The sequence below is a fragment of the Didymosphaeria variabile genome, assembly GCF_027946475.1.
Source record: "Didymosphaeria variabile strain IMI 356815 chromosome Unknown scaffold_2, whole genome shotgun sequence".
NCBI classification, from domain to species: domain Eukaryota; kingdom Fungi; phylum Ascomycota; class Dothideomycetes; order Pleosporales; family Didymosphaeriaceae; genus Didymosphaeria; species Didymosphaeria variabile.
This window is the reverse complement of record NW_026611621.1, coordinates 2,211,906-2,232,352: the sequence shown is the minus strand read 5'-3', so window position 1 is coordinate 2,232,352 and position 20,447 is coordinate 2,211,906. Positions and strand designations below refer to the sequence as shown.

General features: G+C 52.7%; 7 protein-coding genes across 7 annotated transcripts; all 7 read left to right on the top strand.

Annotated features, from left to right (window-relative positions):
- Window positions 1-11: 11 nt before the first annotated feature.
- On the top strand, window positions 12-1,813 carry N0V89_002450 (uncharacterized protein; the record flags this gene model as incomplete). The annotated part of the gene is made up of 3 exons (XM_056211259.1): window positions 12-314; window positions 359-1,060; window positions 1,373-1,813. 3 exons carry the CDS (start codon window positions 12-14, stop codon window positions 1,811-1,813), a joined length of 1,446 nt encoding a protein of 481 aa, XP_056074732.1.
- A 3,826-nt stretch (window positions 1,814-5,639) lies between these two features.
- Window positions 5,640-6,974, top strand: N0V89_002449 (uncharacterized protein; the record flags this gene model as incomplete). Its single annotated transcript, XM_056211258.1, has 1 exon — window positions 5,640-6,974. The coding sequence occupies one exon, from the start codon at window positions 5,640-5,642 to the stop codon at window positions 6,972-6,974; it is 1,335 nt and encodes a 444-aa protein (XP_056074731.1).
- Window positions 6,975-7,540: 566 nt separating this feature from the next.
- On the top strand, window positions 7,541-8,875 carry CIA1 (Cytosolic iron-sulfur protein assembly protein; the record flags this gene model as incomplete). The annotated part of the gene is made up of 1 exon (XM_056211257.1): window positions 7,541-8,875. The coding sequence occupies one exon, from the start codon at window positions 7,541-7,543 to the stop codon at window positions 8,873-8,875; it is 1,335 nt and encodes a 444-aa protein (XP_056074730.1).
- Window positions 8,876-9,733: 858 nt separating this feature from the next.
- Window positions 9,734-11,167, top strand: PCT1 (choline-phosphate cytidylyltransferase; the record flags this gene model as incomplete). The annotated part of the gene is made up of 3 exons (XM_056211256.1): window positions 9,734-10,521; window positions 10,572-10,962; window positions 11,012-11,167. The coding sequence occupies 3 exons, from the start codon at window positions 9,734-9,736 to the stop codon at window positions 11,165-11,167; spliced, it is 1,335 nt and encodes a 444-aa protein (XP_056074729.1).
- Window positions 11,168-14,874: 3,707 nt separating this feature from the next.
- On the top strand, window positions 14,875-16,954 carry SOK1 (Protein SOSEKI 1; the record flags this gene model as incomplete). Its single annotated transcript, XM_056211255.1, has 2 exons — window positions 14,875-15,798; window positions 15,845-16,954. The coding sequence occupies 2 exons, from the start codon at window positions 14,875-14,877 to the stop codon at window positions 16,952-16,954; spliced, it is 2,034 nt and encodes a 677-aa protein (XP_056074728.1).
- Window positions 16,955-17,442: 488 nt separating this feature from the next.
- N0V89_002445 (uncharacterized protein) lies at window positions 17,443-17,934 on the top strand (the record flags this gene model as incomplete). The annotated part of the gene is made up of 1 exon (XM_056211254.1): window positions 17,443-17,934. One exon carries the CDS (start codon window positions 17,443-17,445, stop codon window positions 17,932-17,934), a length of 492 nt encoding a protein of 163 aa, XP_056074727.1.
- Window positions 17,935-17,974: 40 nt separating this feature from the next.
- On the top strand, window positions 17,975-19,578 carry N0V89_002444 (uncharacterized protein; the record flags this gene model as incomplete). Its single annotated transcript, XM_056211253.1, has 2 exons — window positions 17,975-18,259; window positions 19,144-19,578. The coding sequence occupies 2 exons, from the start codon at window positions 17,975-17,977 to the stop codon at window positions 19,576-19,578; spliced, it is 720 nt and encodes a 239-aa protein (XP_056074726.1).
- Window positions 19,579-20,447: the final 869 nt, after the last annotated feature.

Below are 20,447 nucleotides of genomic sequence, written 5' to 3'. Positions count from 1 at the left end.
GTTACGGCATTATGAACAGCGCGCGGACTGTGGAGTTAGGACGCGCAGTCATTGCATTGCAATCGGCAAACATCGAGCTTTGGCTCACAACATTGATCACTCTCTCACCAGACACGATTAGACCTCCAGCGCAGCAGAACAGCGTCGATCTTCAAAACTTCGAAGCTACTGACCTGCTGGAGCACCTGTCATTAGGCAATGTTTGGGTCAGACGGGGCAACGATATGCACATGTTTCTCGACTGCACGAAGCTTGGAAGACCTTTGGACAGCCACCATCTTCAGCAGCTTGGAGACAGCATTGTGAATGCTCCAGTGAGTGATGATAGCTTGTATGAGCCCACTTACTAACAGGGCAGGCGTGGAAGCGGTTCGGTCTTTGTTTGTCATTGCCTCTCAACTATGAGCCGACCTATGGAAAACTGCGCGTGAACATTGACCATTATGATCCAATTGAAAAGCCACTTACAAACGCGGACAATAGCAGTGCAAGCGCATTTGGCACAGACATACGACCTCCAGAAGGAATTCCAATCCTTCATTTGGAATCGATTGAGATCATCATGGCGATCTGCGAGACCAAGAATCGTGCGATGGCACGAAAACGTCCCAAGCGGAAAGCGGCAAAACCGGTATCTGATTTCGGCGAAGTGGAAGTATTTTTTGAGGATGCGAATCCCAATGCAGAGTCCTCGTGCAAATCAGATCTACTGCGGGGTCCTGGTTTTCAGAGCAAACCTGCGGATCAGGGTGATTATACTCGTGTTCAAGCGCGCTCGTCGGAGACACCAAGCAATCTAAACTTTGAAATGAAACCCGGCTCCCCAAATCGTGGCAAAAGGAAGGGGCATACAACTAGCTCTGAGCTTGCTGCCATCGAAATCCCAGACCCCGCATTGTCACAATCAGAACGCATCATGGTTCTGACCGATGCCGGTCTACGTTATTCGATATGCCTCCACCTGAGGGGTTCCACAGCTAATCTCAGAGTCAAGGCCAATACTTTCATCTATGGGCTGTCAAACGTCGCTCCAGCTTTGTGGCGGGCCGGATATATTTCTGTATGTTAGTGTTTGAACCGAATGAAACGTCAGCCGCATACGCTGGTTGCTGACCCTATGCAGACATGCGCGCATGTGATGTATACTGCGCCAACTCTTACTCGCTCACTCGATCGTATAGGCTTATCAGCAAGATCTACAGCCCTGAAAGGCAAAATCGCAGCACTTAAAACATCTCCTACTGGGAAACACCACGAACAGGGTTTAAGCGTCCGTAATCTAGTCGGTGATGTGACATCGGCTATCACTGATCGGTTATGGTGCCACGTCCAGAGAACTCAATTGCTCAAACTAACATTGGGCTCTATTCAGGCCCTGTGCGACCCCGAGTTTCAAGCCACTTCGGCCGAGGCAGCAGTAGAGATTCTAGAAGAATACAGAAACCTCGGCACACGACATCCAGACGAGAGTGGTGAACGGATGCACGGTTTGACGCGCAATGATCTGTTCGATTTGGAACAGTCCTTTGTACAAGGCCGCACGAATCGTACTGATAGCAATCACGCCGTCGAACCGAACACTATGAACAGTCAATGTGGAAACAGCCTCTGTTCAGTGTCGACGATCAGTCAACCCTTGGACGACGGAGTAGCTGGAGAGGAAGGTTTGTATTTCGAGTGTGACGAGTCAGTCAAGCAAAACTTACAGCAAGCCGATCGGAATTCTTGCGAAGTCGCCGGTGCAGAAGTTACATGGACGAGCGAATTGGCTATCCCACGCACAGACGATGAAAACATGCTGTTCGGTTTCTAAAGTCGCTCACCCAAGCAGCAGATGATGGAAATGATTTGCATTGGTATTGCCAGGCGGAAGAAATCTCGAAGAGGAAGGCTGGAACAAAACCTTGTGAGGTCAAGTGACTCAGCGCCTTCATATGTACATGAAAAGCAAAAGGAGATAAGTCCGTGCTCTGAAGTGCCTCGCTACGGCCCAAAGATACCGTGCATGATCACGCAATTCCACGTTAGCGGTCTTCTTTCCGCGGGACGGCGACTGTGTCAAGAACATGGCATGTAAGTCGTTGGCTTGCATCGAGACACACTATCTAAGGACCTGGAAAGAGTTCACGTTACGCCCGGTATGAGTAATTCGTCGACACGGTTCTACTGCTTCCGATTACGATCCGTTGGGAGACCAAAATATGTCTTCTCTACGTCTCTCAACCTTTTGAGAGACAGAGCTCAGACCGCTCAAGTGGTCTATAGCGGCAGATGGAAGGGTTCCCTCTATAATCACTGACTCATAGCGATCCTGGCACACTTCAACGTGTGGCCCCAGGGATCGTCGAGCTTCTTCACGTGACGTCCAGCTGATTTCTGGGGTCCCTCGATTTTACGATCTCTAGTGTCGTTAATGCGATCCGGCCCCACCTTCAACCACCTGCAAGCTGTTGGGCGAAACAGTGTTGCAATCCTAAGCTTGTCCTGCTAGAAACCTAAGGCGACCCAATAGGCTTGATGGTGCCTTGTGACAGCCTAGTCTTCCTCGTGTGCCGGCAAAGTCACTGTTCTAAGGATCATACTCTACCAATGTTGATCGATTCTGGTGCACATCAAAGAAACCTTTTCCCAGCGCACGTCGAATGCAGGGCAATTCATGATGTCGCAATCTACAATCGGGAATAAGACTGCCCGGATGATATTGGACGCGTTCCTGGATCTCGATCGACGGCAGGGACCCTGGCCGTTCGGCACACGGCAGAGGCTCGCGTAAAGCGAAGCAGATCAATCCTTCGCGAATTAACACAGGCCAACAATTGACAAGCGCCAACGACCTTGCAGCTGAGACAAGCGAAACAGGTTCTTGTTCTGGAGCGATAGTTTCAATTATCCCCATCACTCTTACTGGGAGGTTGTCGTATGCGTACATACAAGTCAGCCTGTACCTGTGAACAGATTATCCGTGGCTCTTGAGTCGAACGCCCTGTGAGCAGATACTATGGTGCAACACCCGCATATTCAAGAGTGCGCGGGTCTTCGTTGAACATCAAATCCACAGAAGGGCAATCGAAGCCTAGATACAGAGACTAGAGACTGGTGCAATTGCTCTCATGTCCACCATGTTGGCTACCCTTGTTGCTGCCGCACATATGGTAGCGAGCTCGTGCGTTCAGGAGCTTACACAGTCTGAAGCCGCCAGTCCGGACCAGCGTTCGGGCTAGGGAAGATTAGTCGCGGGGTAATCGCACGAAGATCTCTTCCCAAAGACTCGGAACACCGCGGTGTGCGATGGCTTCCACTATTGCTATGTATCCATTGCACGCCTTACATTCGTACGCGATCTTTCTGATTGACGACAACCTGAGCCTGTTTTCTCGCGGAGTAAATAGGACTCGGGGAGTGGCTGCTCGCCCACAGTGAGTGCACGTTACTGCGAGGACCTCGGTGAAGTCTGCGGATTTGGTTGGCTCTGAGGGATTAACTTTGACAGACTGTACTAGCTGAGAACCTATGCTGGTCAGGCGGTTTTCATCGTGGCCCGGAAAATTCTAGTATCTGTCCGAAATGACGCGCTTTCAGCTCGATCCGAGATGCGGGTAAGCCACACGACGGGGTAGAACTGCTGCAGCCGTGAGGCGGCGACTCTTCCTGGTATGCTCTGCCCGGGCTTCTGTCGACACTTTCGACTGGCTATGGTGAGCCCTAGCCTCGAACTCCACCTGCCGCCTGGCGTAACAAGCAAACCCCGTCATGGATAGGGATAGATTGGCGTGGTGTCCGAAACACGGCTTGCCTAACCTGTCGCTGACTTGAGGTGTATAGAGCGGGACGGCATAGAAGGCATGAAGTAGCGGCAACAGGCTATCTGCGACATGCAGAGATAAACTAATCGGTAGTATTAGGGACATTTTTGGCCAGGCCAGTCCTCGTATATACAAGGAAGCGACGCCCAACCTGCATGGTTCGCATATTTCTGCAAGCTGCCAGACTACTTGTGACGGTAGAGGCTTGCGCATCTCAGCACCTCGCGCCTTCGGAAAGTGTACCTGAGGTCCCACATCGCGAATCCCCTTTCAAGTTCTGGATATCTGCGGTAAACCGTATCCGTCTCGTTTACAATCGTGCGCTGTCGAAGTACTGGCTCTGCTTGATCAATGCGCCCATTATCGCCTCGGTATCACACTGTCAAGCCACTCGGAACACAGCACAGTTCGGCAAGCCAGCTTGTACAATTGGAAAGAGGCGAGTCAACCTGATATCTACATGTACGTCTTTTGATTTATTGTGATGGTATACTTGCTAAGTATGGCCGAAGCGCTTGATCGAAGTCATCTCAACGATATGGTTTCAACTGTCGAAGAGCAGTACCCAATTGGATCGAGGCCGGGAATTCATTATCTACCCTATCTGATTTTTATCTCATACATCGTGAGCTTGGTAGGAGCGTTCACAACGGTTGAGCTTCTCCATCGACGAGTCTCTGGGTCAGGATGGCGCAGCTGGTAAGTGTACTTCATGTAGTGCAATCATGCAACTCTGGCTCAGTCCTAATTCCGCTGCAGGATCCAGCTGGGTGCTTGCGCAGTTTCGTTCGGCTTAGTGGCAATCTGGTGCATGCACTTTATCGGTAACCGTGCAATTATCCTCGGGGAAGGCGAAAGTGAGATTCAGCTCTACTACAATGCGACATACACGACCGTCTCGGCGATTCTACCAATTGTCGTCATTTTTCTAGGTCTCCTGGCCGCCGATGGATTCTACAAAAGCAACAAGAATGCAACGACACGCTATGTGGCATTGTTGGTTTGTGGCATTATGTGTGGAGCCTCTGTGACAGAGATGCATTACCTGGGCAACCAAGGAACGACTAACTACCGACTGAAGCCAGTACCTGAGTACATCGTTGGAGCTGCCGCAATAGCGATTGGTGCTTGCCTAATCGCATTCAGCCTGTTTTTTCACTGGAACGGACACTGGGTGAACAACATTTGGCGCCGACTCGTCGTTGCGTGCTTCTTGGCTGTTGCGATTTGTGGAATGCACTGGACCGCTGCAGCAGGAACATACTACGAGCTTCGCGGATATCATCAGGGGCCCGGAAATGCGCGCAACATCAATGTCATTATTGCAGTGTGCTTGGTAAGTAAAAAGTCGATCAGGTCAGTTGATAAGACTGACAGCTCTAGTGCTTGGGAGCGTGCGGTATATGCTTTGCAATGGGCTTCATTAAGCAGAGGCAACAAAGAAAACAACGAGACCGTGCGAAGCAGGTTGTACTTGCAGTCGCAACCTTTGATTCGGAGGGCAGACTCCTCGTTACGCCCGGGGGGTTGTTGCCTTGCCAGACAATCACCCGGCAATTCCACCAGAGGGTAAGCAGCACCTTACTATCCGTACTGTTATATCCCGCTCAAATAATACAGACCTTTGATGAAGAATTCAACACGCGACATCCTGTGTTTCAGTGGCTCTTCCGGGTATCTCGACACTGGGGAGGTATCGTCGACCTCATCCCTGCGATGCGCGACCACCTCCAACACACCGGTTATTTGCAGATAAATACACCTCTGGGAAGCCATAGCCGAGACTCTATGGGCACTGAAGAGGGTGACCCCACCTACTCTGCAATATTCCGCCAAATGTTCTGCGTTACTGCCCAGGATATCGCAAGAAGCATGGAGACTAGACTACAAGATCTTGGTCAGCTATACGAAGATGTTCTCACCACAGGCACGTTGCTCTCGAGGGCCATATTTAAGGATGGTCAGGGGAAAATAATTATCGCAAGCGACGTCGGAGTGCCGCAGAAAGATGTCGAGGCTGGGAACAACAATCCCGTCCTCTTTGGCAGAGGACAGCTCCTCGTCCTAACGCGCAAGGTTAATAAGGAGGAATCCAATCGACTCCAGGACATTGGTTATCGTTTTGCTAGCACCAATCAGATCGGAGACCATCTCGCTGGAAGCATGCAGATTTCACGCCATGATCTCAACGGTCTCATCGTACGCCTGCAGACTTACTGCGAGAAACGGGTAACTATTCCTCAGGCTGGAACCTATATTGCCTCATTCCTGCTTCAGCCATCTCCAATCTTGAGGGGGCTGGATGTTATTGTGTCAAAGGTGTCCCCTGACAGGCTTCCCATGGTGAAGTTTTTGTCACACGAACCAACCCCAAGACAACTAAGAATTTTATCGACGTTCAACGGTCTTACCCTGGACGAGTGTCTGGCTCGCATCAGCTCAGTCTCCGGCTCAGTCAGTGAAGACGAAAGTTTCACTGAAAAGTTCCGTAATCACATTCAAGAACTGTTCGCCCAAGTGCCCGAGCCGGCACTCCGCCACGCTACCTTCTCATCTCAGCAATTGGACATTGCGCATGGGGTTTCCGGGCAGAATGAGGCATTAAAAGCTACACTATTCGCCTTTTGTGGAATCAAAGAAGTGTACAGCCAATCTCTGCAGAGCGAAAAGCTCCAGTACATTCCGCTGTCGTTCTTCAAGACGAACTTGAGGAGTTACCCTGGCTGTCCTGACCATGCCATATTGGCGCACGAAAATCATAAAGAGTTCAGCTCGCTTTTCGCCCCTGTAGACGAGAGTTCGGTCTCGGGATCGAACGCAGGCGCAAAGTGGGCCAGCATCTTCCATCCCAAACGCAGGAGTACGTCCGAAACTACCATTCCCACCGACAATAGCTCAGAGAAAGGCTTGGTACATATTTCGCAAACAAGCCTGGATTCTCCAATCAACGCAGGCACTCCCTTTGGAGGTATCATGGTCAGCCAGGAGGTTGTAATCAGCCAGGACGCAGACGCTTCCCAGATAGAGCTGCAAGATATGGGAGTGCGATCTCAAGCGGGTGTGGGCGATTGCGAGCAGCTCACCATGGCGGATCGCCTGCTATCGATCACGACATCTTTCCGCGATCCTCATGCCAGGATGCTGGCAAAGGAGCACGCTGTACGGCGGTAAGCTTCGGCTCCGCAACTGCCTATACGCATCTTCCCTTAATGTGCTTGGCGTCTTTGGCCTAATATCTGATATCTGATATCCTATACCCAGGGAGGTCTTCTGCATTTGTTACATTGGTTCACCTGGCATGGTGAGAAGGGGAAGATCAGACGAGCACAGATGGCGGTGTTGGGCGGAGTTGGAACGCAAGGTGTAACGGGCCTGATGTTATACGATTTGATGTGAAAAAATATCTCCTCACGCACAAACTCTATATTCTCGAAAATGACAATGGTACAGTTTGTACAGACGCTTAGCGTGATAAGCATCGATGTGATTTGCGAGAGGGGCAGACAAGTTTTAGCGAGGCCGACGTCAACACGAAGCTTCGTTGCCCCACGCACGGTATAACCAGCAGCTTCAACTTCCTCGATAGCTCTGAACCCCACCACAAGCTTGAAAAAGCCCCATCTCACACACCGCGTGCTCATGTGGCCTCCTCTCCCCCTTGTACCTGCACACTTGTCTTGCCCTACTGCGTTCACCTACGACCTAATCACACCCTCTGTGCTGTCCTCCGCACCCTAATGGCCTCCCCACCCTCCACCGACGATGCGTCCACGCCGAGACATGCATCTGCACCCAGCCACACCATCCGCGCGCTCGCAACGCTGACCCCTCCCTCCAATTCGCGCACCTGGCAAACGGCGCCCCATCCATCGTCGCCCATTGTCGCAACAGCATGTTCCGACCGCACCGTGCGCGTTTACAGTCTCACCTCCTTCACACTCCTCCACAGCATCACCGGCGGGCACAAACGCAGCGTACGCAGCGTGTCTTGGAAGCCGCATGTGCGGGGGCAGGACGTGCTTGCGACGGGGAGCTTCGATGCTAGCGCGGGGATCTGGCGGCGACAACAAAACCGCCTCGAGACGGAGATCACTGGAGAGGGCGGCGATGACGAAGAAGAGGAAGATGAATACCAATTCGCCTGTATACTTGACGGTCACGAGTCCGAGATTAAAAGCTTGAACTGGAGTCCCAGCGGCCAGTATCTTGCTACTTGCAGCAGGGACAAGAGCGTGTGGTTATGGGAGGAGCTCGAGGAGGATAATTTCGAGACTGTGGCTGTGCTGCAGGAGCATGATGGCGATGTCAAATGTGTCGCGTGGCATCCCGAGGAGGATCTGCTGGTCAGTGCGAGTTACGATGACACGGTGAGGCTGTATAGGGAGGATGCGGATGATTGGGTGCAGGTATCGTGTATCACGGGGCATAAGAAGACGGTGTGGTGGGCGGAGTTCGAGGGGAGTGCTCTGTCGAAGAAAGATTTCCGGGCACAGCGAGATAAGTTGGCTGAGGAACAGACAAGACATATGGAGGAGCTGGAAAAGTCGGGGCCAAGGTTGGCTACGTGCTCAGATGACTGCACAGTCCGGATATGGAGGCGGAAAGCGAGAGAAAGAGGGCACGGTACGAATGATGGGATACCGAGTATCATCCGCAGCTCTGCTATCGACGAGGACTGGTATGAAGAAGCTGTACTTCCCCAGAGGCATGAGCGCGCCGTCTACTCCGTCTCATGGTCGCAGCGAACTGGCATGATTGTATCTGCTGGCAGCGATGGGAAGATCATTGTGTACAAGGAGAAGTGGAAGACACCTTCACCAGGCAAATTAGATGCAACGAAGGTCAATGGCGACGGCAATACTACGGTCCCGGACGTTGATGCGCCGCTTACGGAGTGGGTTGTTGTTGCGGAGTTGTTCTCGGCGCACGATGTTTTCGAGGTTAATCATGTTGTTTGGGCGGACAGGGCGGACAAGGGAAAGAGAGAAGGCGAAGAGGTTATCTTAAGTACTGGTGATGATGGCGAGGTCAGAGTTTGGGTGCTGGATGAGCAGCAAGAAGTTGCACCATAAGTTACGTAGGCTGACTGGAAATTAACGTCTCCAGAGGTCACTTCGCAGATGCTACGTGCTCAAAGTATCAAGTGAAACCGAGCCTTTAGTAGAGGCCACTCAATGCTTTCACTGCAAGGTCACTGTCGTCATGTAACTCTGACGTTCAGTCGGACTAGCATTCATACACAGCTGGCAATGCGTTCTGCGGAGAGTGCCGTTCGCTGTGCCATGTCCGTAATTGGGATGCATGCGGCTCTTCTGCATCGCTTGAGTTGGCAGAAGGGAGCAGGAAGTCGCGTGCTGGTTGCCAGGGTCCTGCATAGCAATTGTGCCGTCATACACATACATAGCCCTATGAAAATAGATGCACATCAACACGAGGCATGTCCGCCATCACGCGGAAGCTGAAGTTGTCGTTGAGGTGGCCGCACGTGCTTGAGTGATGAGTTTCAACTGTTCAGCCGGGGCCCGGATGACGCTGGGCCAGCTTGCGGCCTCCGTCACTGCCAAGGAATGATCGAATCAGGGAATGGGGTTTCGCGAAATTTATGGACTGATTATGGGATCGCGTCTCCTTGCGATATCGCGACATATCCATCATCTCTTTGCCTTATCTCCTTTCATCCTATCACCTGCTGCTGTGTCGCAAGCTTCGGCTCCATTGACGCTTCACCCACCGCGTCCACTAACGTCATCGCACGCGCCGGTTTCTGCGACCTCAACGCTTTACCAGCGCCAGCTGTCCTCACCAAGCTGAAGTGCAAGCTTGGTCAACGCGAAACTTCACAGTGTTGGAAGTGCACCCACCCGCCGACGTAGTCTTCCGCAGCCGCACCTATCCCAAAGCGTCGCACTCGTACACACGCCCCGCAGTCAATGCCGCCAAAACGAAAGAGGACCAACACCGTTTCTTCTGTTAAGAACGTAGCCATGGACGTCCCCCTCACGCAGCCATCGTCGCGCGACGCGTCCGACGAGGGCGCCGAAGACTCAATCCTCCAAGAAGTCACCTCCAAGAAGGAGCGACAGGCGGATTCGCATGTGTCCTCGAAGCGAACGCGTGCCGATAAAAACGGCGACGGCGAGAACGGAGACATTGAAGGCCATTCGGATCGAGCGAGTAAGAAGAGCAAGATCAGCAATCCTGGGGACCCAGATGACCACGGCGTGAATGGCGAGGCAGGGACCATGAGAATGGCACCTCCGCCCAAGGCCGGCCTGGTTGATCCTGTGGGCTACAAGACGAACCCGCCGCCGACAGGACGTCCCGTCAGAGTGTATGCGGATGGTGTGTTTGATCTCTTCCATCTTGGCCATGCGCGAGCGCTCCAGCAAGCCAAGACGGCCTTCCCAGACACCCATCTCATTGTTGGTGTTACCGGAAATGAGGAGACACACCGCAGGAAGGGACTTACTGTGCTTTCTGCTGCGGAACGCGCCGAGAGTGTGCGACACTGCAAGTGGGTAGACGAGGTCATCGAAGACTGTCCCTGGATCGTGACTGCAGACTTTCTCGAGAAGCATGGTATTGACTACGTTGCCCACGACGATCTGCCTTACGGCGCAGACGAGGGAGACGATATATACAAGCCGATCAAGGAGAAAGGGATGTTCCTGGTAACCCAGCGAACCGAGGGCCTAAGCACTACCGGCATCATCACGAAGTTAGGCTACCTACGAGTTGCCCGCGGAAGCTATGCTAATTCTCGCACAGGATTGTTCGAGACTACGACCAGTACATCGACCGACAACTCAAGCGCGGTACTTCACGCAAGGAGCTCAACGTCTCCTGGTTGAAGAAGAACGAACTTGACTTCAAGCGCAACATGGTTGAACTGCGCGATAGCATCAAGGCGAACTGGGCTACAACCGGTCAAGAACTTACAAAAGACTTCCGCCAATTCTGGCAGTCTAGCAGACCGGCGAGTCCCGCCAGGACCCCGACCCGTGAGCGAACAGAACGGGACCTGGCCGCAAGTGCTACTTCGCCCTCTGCCTTGTCGCATCTCAGCCATCTGGAGATACCTGGCCGCGCCACAGAGCGTGGATCATCAGAATTTGCTGCAGGTTACAATCTTGGTCTGATTGGTGGTGTACGGGCCTGGGTGAGTACTAGATGCTATTTTGGGAAGGAATGGTGTTAATATACAATAGATGGCTCGCAGTCGTCGCAACCTTAACGACAGTCGCCCGCCAAGCCCTTCCGATGAAGACCAAGATAGTCCGGACGAGCACATGGACGCAGGCACAAAGGAAACGCCACGTGGTCGCACTGGCAAACAATCGTCAGAACTGAACGCGAGGTTGTAGCATCCGAACGACCCCCAGCGTATGGAAAGTTGTTTTCGACATTTTAGCTTTTGCACGTGGGTTTTCCAGCATTTACATTTCGTGCTAGCAAGTTTGACCTCAAAGTTCTGATGCATCTGGGCAGTGAAGAGACGCATCCCCGGCTTGAAGGGGAGAACACTGCTTCGCCGTACGATATACGTCATTCACACGTGGCTCGCCTATGGTTCAGGAAATTGCAGCTGCGCTGGCAACTGAGGCGGATGGGTTGCACATCTCATTCGGTTCGGCAATCTTGCTTGGCCCTACTGCACCTTCTACTTGTAATAACGGTTTCCTACGATAGACTGAACGTAAAGTGTTTCCTATCTGTGCTCTGCTTGCGCTGCAGATACACACACTGCGTCGCTTGCTCTCAACGGAGCGTGTTGTAACTAATACATAGACTTACACACACGATTCTGATCGCCTCCGATTTGAACATGTGAAAAGTCTAACCGGTGAAGTCGTAGATTTGGCGATGAATTGTCGTGGTACAGCAATCGCAAGGATTGCGATTGCTCCCGTTGGGTTGGACTGCGGGAGGAGAAGTAGGCAGTGTATGTTGTTTCCCTCAGACGTTCTTTATATGATGTTTCCCCCCACGCAAAGAGCAACTAAACGCGCACTTAGTTTCGCAATTTGCAAAGCGGAATGGATTGCTCATGATTCTGTTGTTGTCTGACACCCTATAAGATATCGTAGGATCTTCACGAGAATTAATCGAAGTCACTGACCGCCAGCATCTACACCAGATCACCGCATCTAGACATCCCAGCCAAGAACACAGCATCGTCGACATACCTCCTTCCGCAGAAACGATATCGACATCCCCACTACTGACGTCCGGTCCCAAGATCCCCCATCCGCGAGCACTTCGCCAAACATCCCATACAACGGTGCATTAACAACACCGCCACTTCCCGCAGCATCGACTCCTCCCCACCCAACGTACCACCACCAATCGATGTGCCTCGTCATCTACGTTCACTCCACTTGCGGCTGTCCGCCCACACCCGTTCACCCGTACTTGGAGTTCTGTCCATCCGCAAGATCAAGCGAGCGGGCTTGTCCGCCGAGGGCACGGAGAGCGAGAAATTTGTTTAGGCCCGGGGCGTGTGCATGGTGTAGGGAGGTGAAGAGGGGGGAGCTCATCAGGGAGAGGATCGAGGCAAGGAGGAGGGGGTGGTGGCGGTAGGCGCTAGGGTGGCAGAAGGTTTAGGGATGAATGTAGAGGAGAGAGCGGGGGAGTAACTCGGCATCACATCAGCATGGGCAAGATGAGAAGGCGGACTGGAACGACTTATGACATTGCACAGCGTGGCGGTAAACTGCCTTAACGTTTGGAGAAGTTGTGCAGGGCAGTGTCAGAGTTAGCAACATTTGGGTGTTGCTGCGGTGTTCTTCTGGACTGGGCCATGCACTATCGCGTGCAGGATTATTGTATGCCGAAGCGACTTAGAATATGCTTCCCACGAACCAAGCCAAACAGAAGCAAACATAGGGAAATGGAGTGTATCAGCTCCATCGCTTACTCTGTGACAACTCACATGGGCGCTTAGCTTTGTACGTGTCTCACGGTGATGAGGTGCAGTCTGTCTAGCACGAATCTATCGACTTTCTTCAACTACCGAAGAGACACGGCAGGTCGGTACAGAAATCAGCAAGGTTGCCTCCTCTTGGGACGAAGAATTCGTGAGGCGTCCAGCCCGGTCGTCGTGGAGACTGCTAAGCTTGGCTTAGGAGGTCGCTGCCTGGGAGGAAAGGTGCGATGCTCAGCCCTACGTGTACTACAAATATGGGGCACCTCTCCACCACTCCAGCACACTTGTTCCACTTGTTCCGCTGTCCGCTTAACTTTGAGCGGGCAAGATTCACGACGTCTGCGCAACGAAGGTACAAAAGCCGGCATGCCCCAGGCATGATGCTTACGCAGCGTACAATGCCGGGACAGCATCGTCTCACAGGCTCGATGTGAGTCGTCGCCCTGTACCTCAGGTTTCGCAACGCCGGGAAGTGGCCCTGGAAGACGCTGGCGGTGGGTCATGCTATCTTTTGCACACAGCAGCTGCGAGTCATCAGACGGGCATTGGCCAGGCGATCCGCCAGCCATTGCGAGGCAACAGAAGACCGAGGAGCTGCGTGCCGGCGGCATATAACGCACCATGGAGACCGCGAGACGGCAGACGGGGCCGCGTACTGGGCATGTTTGACGACGGCATGCTTTTGAGTGAAGCTGTTCGTACGCTCAGCGGACGCAGCACTGGAGCCTCTCCCCCGGCAGCCGGCAGCACGTCGGACGACTCCCTTGCCTCAACCTCGAGGCGATGCAGCATGATCGTCTTGCGGGACCGCGTCTCGTCCAGGACGGAACCCTTCTGACGCGAATGTGTACATGATGAGCAACGGGACGAGCAACAGCAGTCGAATCGAAGACGACGGACAAGGCGCGCAACGCAGGCGCTGGCTGCAGTTTGTTTTGCCTTGGGGCGCCCATCACCGCCCTGTTTTGCGCGCCGTTCCCGGGAGTCGAAAAAGTGAGGCTGTTGGCGGATGCGGCTGCGGCTGCAGTGAGCAGCCAGCCAATCTCGCTTTCCTGACGGCTCGCCTAGCCCAAACCGGGCCCGGAATTCACTCTCGTCGAAGCCTCCATGATCCCCTCGCTGCGTGTGACAGCTGCCGTCGTGGGTCCACCAGCTCCTGCGACGCTCTCTGGCGGGCGGAGCGGCGAATGGGTAGCGGTGTGGGCACTGGGAAGGCCTGCCTGCACGCTTCACAAAAGGACTCAGCAGGCCGACGTCGCGCAACGGCCACGAGAGCCCCAGCGCCGTCACCCCAGTGGCGATCCGCCTCCGCGCTGCATTATCGAAAGCACGGCCGCATCGTCGCATGTCCTTTAAACAGGACGCAAGGGCCCCGTCCTTCGCTGCCTGGACGTTGGAACCCGCGCCGTCCGCTTTCACCGACACATCGCACCAGCAGCCAAACCATCGCAGGAACGAACGAGTCAGCGCCCGCTTTGAATTCCGCAACACACACCTTGCAGCGTCGCATTCTAGTGAAGCGTGCCAGCTAGAATAACACGTTTAGTATTCCTATCTGCCTTCTCTGTCTTCTCTCGCTTTGCTTTTCGCGGCAAAGCCTTTTCGTCCAGAAGTTCTCACGTAGAACTTCGTTCCGCAAACGTCCTGTCTCCCTTCCGCAAACGTTCTGTACATCTCCCTTTGAGCACTTCGCCATCTCACCGCTTGCCTCGACCATGTTAACAGTGCACAAGCCCTGATCTCGCGCCCCAGACCTCACAGGCCTGAGCACATGCGAAAGGTACATCTTTCCACAAGCGTGAAACAGACACTTTGCCGCGTATCGCAGCTTGTCTGTCTGACTCGGCACGCCTGGCACCTATGCGGCTCCCCGATCACTCAGTCAAACAGCCCGCGAACACGTCTCGATTGTGTCTTCGCAAACCGCGTGCCTTCTTGTACCGTTTGGTGGCTGACATAGTCGCAGTTGAGGAGCAACGCTTGCACTTTGCTTTATTTTACATTACCGCTCGCTTCCCCAAGCATACCAAGTCTCCTCTCTCCCACCCTTGCAGCTCCGCCGTTGGTCCCTCACACGGTCGTTGCGAGCCCATGAAGACACGCCCATCCAGGAAGAGCTGTGACGGCTTGCGTCGTCGCCAAGCCATGAACGCGCAGACTCCCGCCGGAAGTAGGGCCGCTGACACCTTCTTACCGTTGTCTACAGATGTGGAAGGCACGTCAGTTGGCATACCAGCCAACGGGGCGACGTGGGACACCACTATGGTGTCCTCAGAGGGTGTTACACGCGATGGAAACCGACACCACCCAGAAACAACGTCACCTATCGACGAGTATCAACGACCCCGAACCCTTTCCATGGCTGAAAGAGATATTGCAGAAGAACTCGTCGAGTTAGTTAGGAGTCATGTCATAGGGATGAAGGGGTATGAGAGTGAGGCGCAACGCGACGAGCTCGTGGCCGCCTTCAGACATGCAACAACGCTACCTCCTGTTACAAAACAGTCTTTAAGCGAGCTCGACATACAAAACATCATCAGCAACATCAAACTACGCCACGACGTCAACTTTGACAAAGACTTGAGCTTCCGACCAAACAACGAGGGGCCCAGAGGTCAACAGAAAGTACGATACTCGGACAGGTATTGGCTAGCGTTGGAAGCTGAATTGCACTTGTATACACGCCTCTTTCAGGGTACGCCACCATTTCGACCTTCGGGGCAGGTAAGCGCGTCTGTATTCTTCCAACGTGCACAAAAGAGGGTACCGAAAGTGTTTGAGACGATACACGAGGTTTTGAAGAGCTTGGTGCCTGATAGAGACCACCAGAGAGTAGACGAGCATTTGGATGTACGGATGTTGATGCAGGAGATTGAGAGAGGTGTATGTGATATGGTCGCCTTGGTAGAGTGGACCGCACGTCTTCTGAAAGAGCACTGTGCTCCTATGCGGGACGAATGGGTCGACAAAATGGTGGGGCTGATGCGTGACGGTGCTGCAAACAACAACCTGAAGACCATTGTTGCGAGCCTTCAAGATTTGGTAGGGATGCTCGAAACGATGAAGCTTGTAGGTGTACTTCCTCGCTCCGCGTGTTGAGAGCTAACAAGGATAGGATGTGGCGAACCATCAGATACGGAATCTCAAGCCGTTGCTCATCGAAGATACCATCAACTATGAAAAGCACTACCATTTGGACCGGATCGTGAATAAACGCTCAAAGATCAACTTTGAAGCAGCTCAAAGGTGGTGGGCTGGTGTTATACAGGGCCTTCAAGTACAGCACTCATCCGCAACCAAAGATGTAACCCGGACAAGATTGGAAATGTTCTCGCAAGCAGTCGTTTCCAGTTTGTTTTCCCAGGACATTCAGCAAGAGCTTCCGGACACATTCTACCTCGACACCGATAGGCTGCGAGCCTTGAAGTCGGAAGTTGAAGACTTGGTTCAATTCGAGATCTGTTTCAGCATGTTCAACCAGTTGCGGAAGGGCTTTGGTCATAATGGAGCAATACCGAACGCGACCAGAGACCACGTTCGCTCCTCATTGTCTGCAATTATGGGGGAGTCCATGGGCCACGGCTCGCAAGCTTGGATCTACAACTCAGAGTCACTGTCGCTCGAGATATATCGCCAAGCGCAAGTCATTGCCGGACGATCTCCAATCTTCGACCATCACAATCTGCAGGCCACGAATGAGTGCCTTCGCTCACTCTTCTACAGCACCTTTACATGTCATGCCTCGACACTGGAAGCTGTCCTCCTCGTGCAGGTTCTCGATCACATCAACAAGCATATCAACTCCTCACCTACCGAGCTCTACAACAGCCTTGTCGCATCGCCACCACCAACCTCTACACCTTTCATTACCGCACCACCCACTATTGATACGTTACCCTTCTACAACACGCCACAGGATAGGCTGAGCGATATCTCCAAGCGTATTTCACACATTGTTCTTTTGCACTGGCGTATCTGGGCACCCATCGCATACGTTCAAGACAACGCATCAGGCGCCACCACCCATCTCCCTCCTCCACCGCAACCAGCGGTCACACCATCCGCACCATCACAGTCCGCATCCCCGCCACCACCCGCACCCATGTGTCCTGCACCGGCCCCTGAGCATGACGTACCGGTAGTTGGCATGATGAAGACAGGCGAACCGCCAGACCCAGGATCAGGCTACGAGAGCAGCGTCTCTGACCAGACGAGACTGCCTTGATACGTTCATTTTCTTTTGTACTATACCCCTATTTTTTTTCTCTGGCACGGACTTCCGAGATATTGCATCTTTGATTGCATATGCATAGCGGCGTGTTATGGTTCAACATTAGCTTGGGAGTTAATCATGGGGTTCTTATAGGGTAGGTTCCGATAGGTCAGCATAAAATAGGACAAGATAGGAACATCAATGTAGGCTTTACTCATCAACTCTCCGTGGGTCGGTCTTTTCGTTCATTTGTCTCAAGAACTAGCCGCTAAGACTATCGCGGCCGTTCCCGATCCACCTAGAGGTACGCTATCCTAGAAGTGGTAGTGATGAAGCTCGTTCGGATAAGCTAATCCGTGTGCGGAGTAAGCAGGGCCACAGCACTGCTATGAATAACCTCTAGTTCACCATATATCCAGCGATATAGCAAGTCGTGGTATAGCCCATCCTTCTTCTCCCGCTGATTTGTTCTTCGCAATTCTCTACATTACCCCTCCACAATGTCGGCATCAAGTCCAACAAGCGGCAACTCTCAATCATGGTCCGGTCCAGGAATCATACAGTCCTACATAAAACTACGGGACGACTCCAAAATCTCGCAAGAGACTCTCGAGAAATGGGTTTACGACGTGTATCTTCCCGCCGTCTTGAAGACTGGTATCGTCAAAGCGATCACATCGTGGAGAGCCGCGAGTGCGAAGTACGAAAGGGGGTGGCTGATAGTGTTCGATGTTGAAGATCTGGAGTTAGTGCAGTATGGGAATAGGAAGCATGTGGGTGGGGGCTTGCATGTAATTTCAAGGACTAGCGACATGTTTTGGACGAATGGGCCGGTGGACGATGTTATCGATTTCGAGTCGAGGATCTTGGAGAAGGTGGAGCTGTATGGGGATGGTCGGGATTCGGCAGGTGCGTCTCAATGCTTTGCCAAGAAGGGATCCTCTCTTCTCCTGGATGCTTGCTCAACGTCTACCGTCGTCAACCTTGGCTGACCAGGAGCTAGATGATGTGACTACCATGATTTACGCAGCCATGCAGCCGGCACCTGGTGGTGAGAAAGATCTCGATGCTTGGTATAGGGAAGAACATAACGAGCAAATGTCTAAAGAACCGGGATACAAACGGACGACACGATATAGCCCGCTCTTCCAAACACGTAATATTGGGAAGCCGAGTGGCTTGGATTTTGTTGCTTTCCATCAATTTGGGGAGGGTCACAAGATCGGTACAGAAGTAGAGCCATTGGAACCTATGTCGAATTGGACGAAGAGGGCCATGAACAATTGCACGTCGATTGATGCGGCGGTCTATCGTAAGGTAAAGACTTTCACGCTATGAACGGTGTATTGTAGTCAATGCCTGAGGAAGTTCTCTCGGCAGACTGTGTAACCCTCCTCATCAGAAAAACTGGATCAAAGCGTGGAATGCCTTTGAGCGCGTTCATCACTTTGATTTCTGCCAAAGAAGGCCAATACAACGCCTTACCGGCCGAATAACCCGTACTTTTTGGTACACTGACCATAGTACTATGTGCAGCTAAAAGCTATGTTACTGGATCATCCCTATGGTTGCCTGACGTAGGGCAATGCAGGCAGATCCTCTGTACCACCAAAATGCTGACTTTGACTTAAACCTAGCGATAAACAGGCGCCTTCAGACATGGAATGATTCAAGCAGACGTTCGTGGTGTCCAACAGGAACAATGCGGAGGGACACCGGCGGTCTAACCGATTCGGGTTTGGCGGACGTGACGTGCCACTTACGTTCTCTGGTGTCGAGTTTCTCAATAAAGAGGCACCTTTCCCCTGCTGTGTGCGACTTTTGTCTGCTATATAATTCAATTGATCCACTTATTTCCCTAAACTCAACGCGATCATGGACAATAACTCGCTAGCCGCGTTCAGAGATGGAAGGTGACCAACGCTCACCCACACATAGAGGTTCAACACGATTGATCCATTGCCATTAGGTCTGGACAGCTTCGGAAGCTCGCCGAAGAGCACCTGCAGCATGAGTATATGGACCATTGCGATTGCAACATGATCAAAATTTGACGTTTCATAGCTTGAACCAGTCCGACCGCGACATCCTGAAGAGTGCAGGCAGCAAAGTATCGACCCACGCTAAGGTGGGCTCTCTCCTGGGCCTGGGATTTGGTATCTATTGCGCCTTCAGGTTGCGATCGATGCGCATGTAAGTAGAAGCCCAGGGATGGACAATCTAATGACGTTGACTCCCAACCTAGGGCGTATTTCAACGCTTTTAGGGCAATGGAGAAGCCCGTGGAAGTTCGATTCGCTGATGGTCGAACCGGTACGAAACAACGGTCATGCGCGCGGGAGAACTTGGATACTGACGACGGCACAGAGCCTATCCCAGATATTACCAACCAACTTGCGCCATCGAAGTGGAGTGATGCAGCCACGTACTTCTTCTTCTCCCTTGGAGGTCTATTCCTGGGCGGCGAAGCGGGTTTCTTGAGCGGCACCGCGTCCGCGTCGCGAACCATCACTAAGGATCCCGAAGCCAAGGAGCGGATAGAGAAGGCATTCAAAAACTATCGCATTGACGCGATGAAGCAAGAGATCCAGCAGCTCGAAGGAAAGAGCAAGTTCGAACAACTGTTCAGCTCATAAAGCGGCGCTTTGTAGATTTCCGAAGAGAGCATGGAAGGGACTCCATTTCGACAATGACCTCTAGCGTTGAGAATCACCTTGTATATAATGTATGCTCATGTCAATAATCCATGACCCATCAACCACCAACTACGCAGACTCGTGCGAAATGTCACGGTCCCAAGACAAGCCGGTATCCGATCGGCCGCGCGGCTCCTGGAAAGATTTGGTAGGACCTCCAGAAGCTGAAAGCTTGACCCCTGGGGTTGTGGGGCGCCGCCGCACCAACGACGTCATGTTTCTTCACGCGCGAATCTACGATAGCCACAATCGCGTATTGTTTCTATTCGACCTGCACGTGCTCCCCTCCGTCGTTTTCCCTGTATGTCCACGTCGTTTCCGTGATACCCCTTCCCTTCCTGTACAGTGTTCGTGCAAGCCTGCGATCGCGAGGCAAAAGTAGAGCGGACGGCTTGGCAAAGGCTCAGCAATCTTTTGCGAACATTGGCGCCAGGAGATATCGAGTGGACTTTTCCCGTACTTGTTGGAAACCTACGAGCGACAATCTCAACGTGAGATAGTATGACGGGGCTGTTGCTCCGCTTTCTATGGCTTGCGAGCCTTGCTACAGCGCAATTAGAGAGCACCTCTATCGAGATCGTTACAATCACGGGAAGCAGTGCTAGAGTATCCAGTGGAGAGGCCCCAGCCGCCACAGTACCTTTGGACTTCGATGGGAGCACAATAGCAACCACCGGCTTAACCAGTATCGTCTCAGGAAGTACAGGCGCAATGAACACTACAGCGTCCGGAATGTCGTCGGAGGCTCCATACACACAAATCGTGGGTGGAACGAGATCACCTGCATCAACCGTATTGAGCGGAAACGC